Source organism: Heliangelus exortis, chromosome 1 (assembly GCF_036169615.1).
Source record: "Heliangelus exortis chromosome 1, bHelExo1.hap1, whole genome shotgun sequence".
In the NCBI taxonomy this organism is placed as follows: Eukaryota; Metazoa; Chordata; class Aves; order Apodiformes; family Trochilidae; genus Heliangelus; species Heliangelus exortis.
Genome location: NC_092422.1, coordinates 84,923,812 through 84,934,200, shown reverse-complemented (window position 1 = coordinate 84,934,200; position 10,389 = coordinate 84,923,812). Strand labels below are relative to the sequence as shown.

At 45.0% G+C, this 10,389-nt stretch overlaps 1 protein-coding gene and 1 long non-coding RNA gene across 20 annotated transcripts in view; one reads left to right on the top strand and one right to left on the bottom strand.

Annotated features, from left to right (window-relative positions):
• Nucleotides 1-453: 453 nt before the first annotated feature.
• Nucleotides 454-3,649, bottom strand: LOC139799739 (uncharacterized). The gene is made up of 3 exons (XR_011727511.1): nt 3,297-3,649; nt 1,564-1,761; nt 454-1,461 (listed from the first exon to the last, which is right to left on the bottom strand). It is a non-coding gene; the product is annotated as an uncharacterized lncRNA (long non-coding RNA).
• Nucleotides 3,650-6,511: 2,862 nt separating this feature from the next.
• The window catches only part of CASK (calcium/calmodulin dependent serine protein kinase), a 192,339-nt gene continuing 188,461 nt past the window's right edge, over nt 6,512-10,389 (top strand). For 9 of the 19 annotated variants that reach the window (XM_071751348.1, XM_071751367.1, XM_071751298.1 and 6 more), the window contains exon 1: nt 6,599-6,742. In XM_071751348.1, the coding sequence (XP_071607449.1) occupies nt 6,684-6,742 (59 nt within the window). In that variant the 5' untranslated portion in view covers nt 6,599-6,683. Of the gene's footprint in view, nt 6,743-10,389 lie in introns of all 19 variants that reach the window. The other 10 variants (XM_071751251.1, XM_071751288.1, XM_071751316.1 and 7 more) reach the window with 4 other exon arrangements.

The window sequence follows — 10,389 nt, the reverse complement described above, 5'->3', positions numbered from 1 at the left end:
ATTCTGTCTTCACTTTACCTACTACCTTCACGATTTTGTAAACCTCAACCATAACCTCAGGTGTCTCCTCTTGCAAATGGACAAATCCCAGCTTTTTGTACTCTTGGGCCAGATGATTCATCTCTTGTTCTCTTTCTCTTTCTCTTTCTCTTTCTCTTTCTCTTTCTCTTTCTCTTTCTGTTCCTTTTCAAACTCCTTTGTGTCCTGGAAATAGGGAGGCCTGAACTGTCCCAGCCCTCCAGTTTTGGGTGCACTGAAGCTTTACAGGGAGGCAAAATGGCACCTTCTGTGTTGTTTTCATATCTGTCCTGATACGTTCAATATTTTACTGGCTTTTTTTTTTTTTGACCACTTCTGCACCCTGTGGAAATGGTTGAAAGAAGTGCCAGGGTAACTCTGAGGGGTCTTTTTCAGAGCTGCAACTTTCTGTTCCAAGTTCAGCATCATGTAGGGATGGTGTAGATGAGGATTTCTTTTGGTGCAGCATTTTTTGCTATTTCTCTATGTAAAAGCTTCTCTGGACACTTCCTCTGTTTTGTGGGGCCCTTCTGGAATTCCTGACTACTAGGCTGGCACCCATCTACTCCAAAGAGCTAAATATGCTGCTACAAAGATAGTAGTGTAAGAGTGTGAGAATGCAAGAATAAAAGAAAGATATGAAAAGTGTTTGGGGTTTTTTTTATTTCAGTGTTATCACATAAGCATTTTGATATTGTCCTTATGATGCGTTTTTTGGGTTTTTTTTTCTGTAATTTTTGTTTTCTGTCATTCTGTATAGTTACATGACTGTAGTATATAGTTGCAAATTTCCTGTCAGGATAATGATGAAATGATAACTGGAATTTTGAGTTATTTTTATTACATGGTTTTATCCCCTGTACATCTTGTAAGATCTTTCTAATTTAAAGAATTTCAACAAAAGGATCATGGGGAGATTTCCTCCACAATTCATATTATTTAATCCATACCTGTCAATGGAGAAAAGCTGCAGCTGGGGAGAAAAGAAATAAGCATCTCCAGTAATCCAATCAAGATATTTCACAGGTACACAGTATACAAGGAAGGGAAAAATAACCAGATTGGAAGAGATGGCTAAAAACGAAACCCCATCAAGCAGAGGCTTGCATAATTTAAAGTTTTCCCCTCTGTTTTGATGTTACCAGCTGTTCCTTCATGGGACTGTTTCACATTTGGAAATGAATTTTGAAGGGTGAATGTGAGCTTCCTTGGCAGCGTCAGATAAGCTCAGCTTTGCTTTAGTTTACCACCTATCTTTAGCTGTGTTACTGCAATTTACGTTTAATTATGGCTATGGTCTAATTACAGATGAAGAACACGACTTTCTCCCACACTGCTCTTTGACTAAGAGCTGGCTGATGACTGGATGTGGTGCTCTCATCCAGCTGAGTGGCTGGGTCACCATAAGCCAAGTGTCTGGCAAAGGTGATGTGGTCACCATGTCTGAAGGGAAGGAAAAAATAATTCCTCATCCAACAGAGGCAGCTCTTAGCTGGTTGCCTGAGGAAATGACGTTTCAAATGATGTTCACATACACATACAAACCTGTTCTCTCCCAAGAACTTTTGAACCTGGAGGTCAATTTCAAGAGAACTGAATGGGGGGCAAGGTATGGATCTCCGAGATAAGCTCCAAGTTTCCTTTGAAGATAGCAAGCTACAGAAAAAAGAGGCCTGATTGTGTCTTCCATGAAGAAGGGTGGCAGTGAAAGTCCACTCCTCATCAAACAATGGGGAGCTGGCCCTGTGGAGGAAGTTAAAAAACAAAAAAACCTCCACTAAGAAGGAAATGCAGTTGGAGGTTTATCTTCCCAGACAAACATCATTCACCAGTTAAGACATGCATTCACGAGAAACCCGACTCCTTAATTACTGTGTGGCATGTCTTGTGCAGTGTGCTACACCTCAGCTTTGCAGCTGCAGACTGCCCGGCCACACAGTCGATTTCCAAGCTGAATTAACTACATACTTTTGTAAGAAGTTAGCTGGACTAATTCAGGGTTGGCTGATGGCTGTCTGGGGTGTTTTTTGACAGACATTTTTCTACAAGGACTGAAAATAGCTGTGTCTTTCGTGATCTTTTCATTGCAACCAAAATACATTTTTGTTGCTTAAAATATGAACTATTTTCAGTTCACAGAATTTGTACTCCTAAACAATATGGCACAGTTTGTCAGAAATCTGGTAGAACTGTCACTGGAACCATTTAAGGTCAGCTTGGATGGAGGCTCTGAGCAATGTGGTCTAGTGGAAAGTGTCCCAGCTCATGGCAGGAGGGTTAAACTAGATGGTCTTTAAAGGCCCTTTCCAACTCAAACCATTCTATTATTCTATGATAGGCCTCCAATATACTATCTTAGTAGCAGTTCATACTCATCTTCAGTGTCAGCCTCATACTCAGACTTAGTAAGAGGGGATAATAGCTTGGTTACAGATCAAAGTATTCAGGACCCTGTTCTTCCTGGAATCTGAGGCACAAAATGTAGTGCTTCCTACGTCTTTCGGATTGCAGAACAGTGACAAACCCTTTGTAATGTCTTGCTCACCATCACGTACCTTATACATCATACTTATAAATGAAAAGACTACAAAGGCTGTTTGGATGTAACTGATAACTATGGTTCCATAAACAACCTTTGAACAACTCACCTGCCCTATGGCTCACCAGCAGTGTGTAGCCCATATGTACTTACTCTGAAGATGACAGCCAAAGAAAACTTTAAAAAACCCATAAAGTTTTAAGAAATTAGTTTTCTGGTGCTCAAGTCCACACTCAACTATTTCTTTGGATTTTAAACTTTTGAATTAAACAACAATATTGATTTGTCTAAGAATAGAACACCTTAACCTAGCAGTTCAGATTCTGAGAGGCAGGCAGCTCCAACATGCGCAGTGGTTTGGGGAGGGCTACTAGGGACTGTAAAGTAGTTTCTTCCTTTGAATAGTCAGTGCCCTTTCTTCTTGTTTCCCTCTGAAGTCCCTCTCCCAGCTGTGAAACAGCTCATGCCCTGAACCGTTGTCAGACCAACCATTATTCTTGCCAGTAAAACATTCCAGGTCTCAAGTGTAAAGTTACTTCTTCTTGTATTTCAAATATGACTGTTATGTACTTTTTAAGAAGATGTGTGTATTTCAGAATTAAACCTTAAACTTTTAAATTAAACCCTGAATCTCCAATGAGATGTACCGGATACATGGGTGAAAATCAAGAATGCCTGCATGTGAAAAGGAATGACTGCTTTCCAACTTGTGGATGAAATTTATGACCACAAACATTACCTGTATATGCACTGCTTGGATGATCATACTATTGGGTGTTGGCTGCTGGCAAACTTGGCAAATTAATGCTCATGAGCACACTCAACCTGAAACAAAGATAAGTTACAGTACAGTTCCCATTTGTTCCAGTAATCGCTGATGTTGTGATATCCTTGCTGCTTTTGCTGGCTCAGTATGCGATGTTTTATGATACAGATCTGCACACAAATCCTAGTTCAGACAGATTTTTCTCATGCAACCAGAATGCTAGGTAGCACCCATTGGCTCTCTCCCCCTGCAAAGGATGTGGACAACCAACACATTTGTAAGTTTTGATAGATTTGCCTTGCTTCTTGCCAGCTGAAGCAATGAATGCCACAGCTGCTCTATCAAGCGTGTCTTCTTTGCTCCAGAATGAAAAAAAAAAAAAAAAAAAAAAAAAAAAAGGAAAAGGAAGCTCAGCCCACCAGATACAAAGCAGCTGCTATCCTGCTTCCTGAAAGGACCCTTCAAGCAGTAGGCTGTGTGTCAGGGAGCCAACCACCTCTCTTAGGGAAAGCCCATTTTGTTCCCATTTTGTTAGCGTCTTCCAGAAAACCACCTTCCCACAACAACCTTGTCTACAATCTATGCTCTGAGATCACACCAGTTAGTAGCAAACCATGGTTATGACAGCATGGTTATGCTGTCATCCCAAAATGCAGCCAACTGTCATCCAAAGTTCTTAGAAGTATTTTGGCCCAAAATATTAATATTCTTTGTTTTCAGTTTAATCTGCCAAACGCAGGTGGTGTGGCCTGGTGTGATTCTTTGCATTTGACATCCAGAGGAAGGCGAGACCTCCATGAAGCAATGCTTCTGAAGCAGCAAAAATTATTTGCCTCAGCTCAGGCATAGATTTGTCATAAGCATTTTTCTTGCTTGTGCACTTCTGCATCCATTTTTCTTGTTGTTGTTTTCTTTTAATGATGGCTCTGTACACAGATGATAATTTCTGCTCAAAATATAGCCAAATGTTCATTCATATTCTAAAACTTACTACTGTGAGGCCTATGTGGTACTTACAAAAGTACTTAGCAAAAGGAAAAAAAAAAATGGTTGCTCATGTTTAGCTATGTGGAATTCAGCAAACAATCTAAATACATTGGCTTTTTGCTCACATTTCAAATAGCAGATAGTGTTCTAATATTTTTAAAGGTTTGTTCTGCATAGAGCACAGTGGCATAGGCACATCTCTCACCATAAATGCTACCACTGTGCTGGAGATCAAGTTGTTTTCATGGCTCTTGATTTTTTTTCTTTTGAAGACAGGAACAAAGTGTTTTGGTGAACTGTCATCAGCTCTGCATTTTAAAGCTAACCTTTAAACCATTTAATCAGGTAATTCTTAATTGACAGGGTTTTTCAGTGTGTGGTGAACAACTGTATAATTTACCTTTGTTAATGAGGTTTAAGAAGTTGCATGCGTGATGAAGTATTGTGGCAAAAATAAATACTTCGTAAACTGCAGTAGTTTCTGACTAATTCCTTCAAAAGAGCATTGCTTCCTTCTACAAACCACCTAATTTAACACTTGGAAAGGCACACCTGTGGAACTTAAGCCTGTGTTCCATACATAGCTTTTTGACCAATGTGTTAGCACTGTGTATCAGGCGAGCACTAAGTACTCAGGTGTTGTAAAATTCACCGGATGCCAGACATCAGTTTCAAGTACCTATTAAGAGAACGCCAGCCACCAGTTACTTGCCCATCCAGACGAGTGTATCCCAAAGTGTTTCTTAATTTTGCTCTTTGGGCTGAGATGATGATCGTTTTCTTAATTAAAAAGTGGGTTGTATTCATGTCCCAAGAATACTTATATCTTTTCTTCTGAGGAAAAAGAACCCAAAAAACAAACAAAAAAAAACCAACCCCAAAACCAAAACAAACAAGCAAAAAAACCAAAACACCTCTTTACCCAGCCCTGGACAAAGCACTACAGGCCGAGTTTCGCAGAGTTCTTTATTATCACAGCCGGGTTGGTGAGAGCGAGCGGGGATGCCCGACACCACAGACCCCGCGGAGCCGTGCCCTGTCCCCTAAGCAGGGGCCTTGCCGACCCACCCCGGCACTGCCCAATTCCCCGCACCTGCCTACGCGCCCAACCTTCCAGGGCCCCTCTCCCCGCACCCCACCACCTCAGCGAGGTGGGAAGCCCCTCCTTCTGCCTCCAGCCACAAGCGGGCCGGAACGCCGACACCTGAGCCTCACCCCCCCTCCTCTCGCCGCCTCTCCCGCGGCCCGGCCGCCCGGCCTCACCCGCCCCACCACCGCCCCCCGACGCCCCGCCGAGCCCCCTCCCCCCGCCATGACGTCACCCCAGCCCGCGCCTGCGCACTCTCCCCCTCCTCTTCCTCCCGTCTCCCCCCCGCCCCCCGTTCCAAAAGGGGCGGTGGGCTTGGCCCCACGCGAGATTCCTGGCGGGGAAGAGATTTGGGGGGGGGGGGGGGGGGACAGCGCTTGCTTCCGCTCATTTTCTCTCTCTCCCCCCTTCCCTTCTCCTCCTCGAGCGCGCGCGCACGCGTGCGTGCCGCGGTTGCTCGGCCTGCCGGCGAGCGCGCACTCGCGCCGTGACGGCTTTGCGTGACGGCGGCGGGGAGCGCGCCCGCCCTCCTGTATAGCGAGCGCCTATCGCGCCCGCCGCCACCGCTGCTGCTGCCGCCGCCACCGCCTCCTCCTGCTCTTCCTCCTCCTCCTCTCCTCTTCGCGCCTGGGAGCGTAACCAACGGCCGCGCCTGCAATTCCCCGCCCTTCCCCCTCCCACTATTCTCCTCCCTCCCGGCGCGCCTCCCGACTCCCCCCCTCCTCTCTTCTCCCCTCCCTTCCCAGCCCCCAGCCGGGAGCGCGCACCCGCCCGCTCGGTGAGGAACCGAGACGGCGCTGCCGCCTGCCGCCGGCCCCTCTTGCCCGGTCCCCTCCATGGACCTCGCGCCTCCCCGCTAGCCGGAGCTGCCCGCCCGCCGCCGCTGGGGAGTAGCCGGCTGAGAGGGGGAGGGAGGGAGGGGGGCGGGGGGCGGAGGAAGGTGGGGTCGCGGAGTGTGTGACAACGCGCGGGGAGCGGCGGCTGCGGCCCGCGGGAGGTGGAGAAGGAGGAGCGGGGAGTCCCGGCGCGGCCGCGGGAGCCCCCGGGCGGGTGGCGGCGGCGGAGCCCCCGGAAGGTGGCGGTGGCGGCGGCGACGGGAGGTGCCGTAGCGGCCGGGATTTACCGTGGTGGTGGCGGTTGGCGCTGACCGGCAGGGGAGCGCGCCGCGCGGCGGGGACCGTGCCCGCGGCTCCCCCTCCCCCCACCCTCGGCCCCCCTTCCTCCCTCCCTCCCGCCCCCCTGCCCCGGGGCCGCCGCCTCGCGGACTGATCCCCGCCGCCCGGACCATGGCCGACGACGACGTGCTGTTCGAGGACGTGTACGAGCTCTGCGAGGTGATCGGCAAGTGAGTCCCGCGGGGCTGCGGGCGGCGGGCAGGGCAGGGCAGGGCACGGAGGGCGTGTGCGCCACCGGGCTGAGCGGGTCGGGAGGGGCGGTGGCGGTACCGGTGCCCCCGGGCCCGGCCTCTCCCGCGGGCTGCGGGGAGAGGGATGTGCTGCTCGGCACCCACCTGAGTCGCCGCCGCCAGCGGGTCCGTGGGAGCGGTGCGGGATCCGGGTCCCCCCGTGGCTGGTGGCGGTGAGACGGCGGGTGCCTCCGCCGCGCTGCCCACCTCCTGTATCACACGGGAGGCGGAAGGGGGAGAAGTGACCCCATGTTTCCTCAGCCACCATGATTAACCACCTAACCATCACTCAGGCTGGCTGCAGCAAGCGGCAACCACTTCCCACCCCTTTTCTTCTCCTCCCCCCTATATCCCATTCCTGGCACACCCATTAAGGATTGCCTATTGGGGAAGGGAAAGGGAAGATAGCTCTCTGTAGATCCACCTATGCTCTGGGTGCATATTTGTGCACCAGGTGTTGGGTTTTCCTCTTCTCTGCTGCATAATAACCAGCTTGTTAGTGGAAGTACCAGTGATGCTCAGGGAGTGCTCGGTTTTCGTCCAGATCTTTCGCTCCACTCTCGTCTGTGTGGAAATGGAGATGTACAAGGCAGTAGGAGTGCTTGGCCTTTTGAGTCTTATTATGCAACTGTTATTAAACTGGTGTTCGAGGCTTGTATCAAACCGAGGAGTTGAGGTAGTTGCGAGCGTTCCCCCGCTGCCTGTTTTGGATTGCTACTGTGGTAGGGTGGATGAGGATGACAGTTCAAGTGTTACTGTAATTGCACCAAGAAAATGCAGAGAATCCCCCAGATCAGATGGTGATAAAGAACTAAAACTGAACTCTGTTTCCCCCCCCCCGCCCATACTTCTGTGACTGCACCGTTTCAAAATAAATTTTTTATGTATTTATCTTCTTTCACGTAATCCTGTAGTTGTGTCTGTGTTGCAAAATGAACATGAAAGATACAGCAATATTGTGACTTTAGTAAATTTTCCATGTGTTTCTGGTTCCAAAGCTGAGGTTACTGTGGAAGCCTTAGTAGTTACACTGTTCAGTGTGGTTGCTGTTTTTTCTTCCTCACTATGAATTTTGTAAGAATAATTGTTTACTGCATTTTGGTTATAAGCAAATAATTTTTTCTGCATGTATTCTCTTGCCTGCTCTCCACCAGTATTATTTTCAGTTGATATCAAGTGCTGTCTACTTCCAAAGCTAGGGCTAAAAATATTCTAGAATTAATCTTTCCTCAGGATTATGCTGAAATGCTAGTCTTGGATTTAGCAGGTGACTTTGTTGACAGTAAAAGTTTCAGCACCCAGTTATGTCATTTCACAAAGTACTACTACACACAACTTTTAAAAATATTTAGCTTAAAGTGCTTAGTTTGCTGTCATAAGTGGTAAGCAATTGCTTTAGCTTAATGCTGTTTTTTGGTGAGGAGCTGCTGTAGCTGAAAACAAAATTGTGTTATTAAACATATTTTGCAGGCAGTTTGTGCCAAGTTCCTTTAAGAAGTGGTTTTATACAGTTCACACACTATTTTATTCATACCTGAATATGGTTAGAAAGAAGGCCCAGTGATTATGCATGGCCACACATCTTTTTTGAGAATGGGTGATTCACAGTTGCCCAGATGTTTGCACATCTCAAATGACTTTTTGTGTTCAATGAATTTTGAAGAGCTTAAAACATGTGGATTAGGTTTTATCTGCAGAAGTTCCACATGAGGTTTTGATAGTATAGATAGTGTTGTGATGTAACTAGATCTAACAGATAAATATTGAATCACAGTAGCACAATGATGCCAATAGCACTGTAGCAAAAAAAAAGGGTGGATCACTGAAAATAGCAGCAGTGATGGTAGAAAGGGTTGATAGTTCATTTTGATTGCTCAGGCTTTTCCACACGCGTATCATGTCAGTCCTCTAAAACAGCATTGAAAATAAATATACAATTTCATATGCACTTGTATAAATAGTATTCCTGTTTCTTTACAATACTATGCAGGTGATTTCCAGGGATGTCACAGGATGTAGCATCTTTATTTAGCTTACTGATTTTGACCACTTTGCCAGTCTTTTAAGCAACTTGATGAAAGCTGCTCTAAAAATGCTTTGAATTGTTATGTTTCTGTCTTAACATCTTTCAGCGAAACATCCACTAAATAACTGCATGTTCCTGTGATTTATTATTGATTGATACAGTAATTTAGTTCTTGCAAATAGCACATCTGGCCCTGATTTGCGTTTCAGACACATGAAATATTAAAAATGTAATTTATCTTTCCCAAATGCTTAGTTACTGCTGTCATTTAAGGTAGTTAAAGGTAGTTTCACAGAGGGTATAGGAAAGAAATCTTTGCCTGCAAAATGTCTGAATATTTAGTTACTCTCACACAATTTACTAGAGAAGTAAGGACATTGTTTCTTAGCTGACATTATACTGAGGTCCAATTTGGTGAGGCGTGTTATGATCTTTAGGATAAACTTTAAACACCTTTAAAGGCCATAAGCTGATAAGGCCTACATTGTGTAAATGCAGTGATAATAGCTTTTGGTGTGCTGGAGTACAGACCAATTGCAATGCATCAGTATATGAATGAATTGATTGGAATGACAGTGATAAATTGTTTATTATGTGACATCTAATGTGTCTAAATTCTGCAAACATGCATTTTTTCATTTTGAATGAGTGCGGGAGAAAAGACAGGCCAGGAGGGGTTGAGACAAATTTTAGTTTATATTTCTTTGAAAAAAAATATTAATGGAAATATTTATTTGCATATAGTTCTGGTATACCTTTCCATTGTTGAAAGCTATATGGAGATAAAGATTGAAATAATAATCCCAGTTTCTTGTTGAACTTCTTAAAATGGCATCCGTGACATGAACATTAGTCATGTAGTTTTACTTTACTCGATGTTTTATGTTCTCAGTTACTGTCTTCAGACTTGGCTGACGCAAATACACTTCAAGCAAAAAGTAAATTGGGCATTTTTGTATTAGCCTTTAACAATGTGGTAATACATCTTTGGAAAACTGCTAGTACAGTTGTGCCTTTTTTTCCCCATCTTACTTCCAGTTAGGTTTGAAGAGATTCTCCCTGTGTATCGGTTGAGAAGTAAGCAATCTAAAAAATATTATGTTGATCAGTTTGACTGTTCACAGATAATAGTGCTAAGAGTACCTAATTTTAATTAAAATTTTCATTCAGAATGCATTGAGTAGTTTATAAATCATAGTAGGTGTAAAGTTGAGACATCTTGGGTATTCATTTGACATGAATTCTGAGTTTGTCACAGGAGCTCCACATATGCAGAGCAGTAGTTTTCTTGATGCCAAAGAGGATGCCTATGAAATCTAGAAGGCTTGCAGCATGACTTTTATGATAGAATCCTTGTTCTGCAAGAACTTTATTTTACATTATCTGTTTTTGAGTTCCTCTGCCTTTTAGGATTCATGCCAGTTTATGTTGGTATTTGAGAATTACCGTAAACATTATATGAACTTTCTAGCAGTAGGATTGCAGGTTGCTTGAAAATTTCTCCAAATTTTTAAGTCATGAAAACTACATTAAAAAGTTGATAAAAGTTTACTTGTGTTTA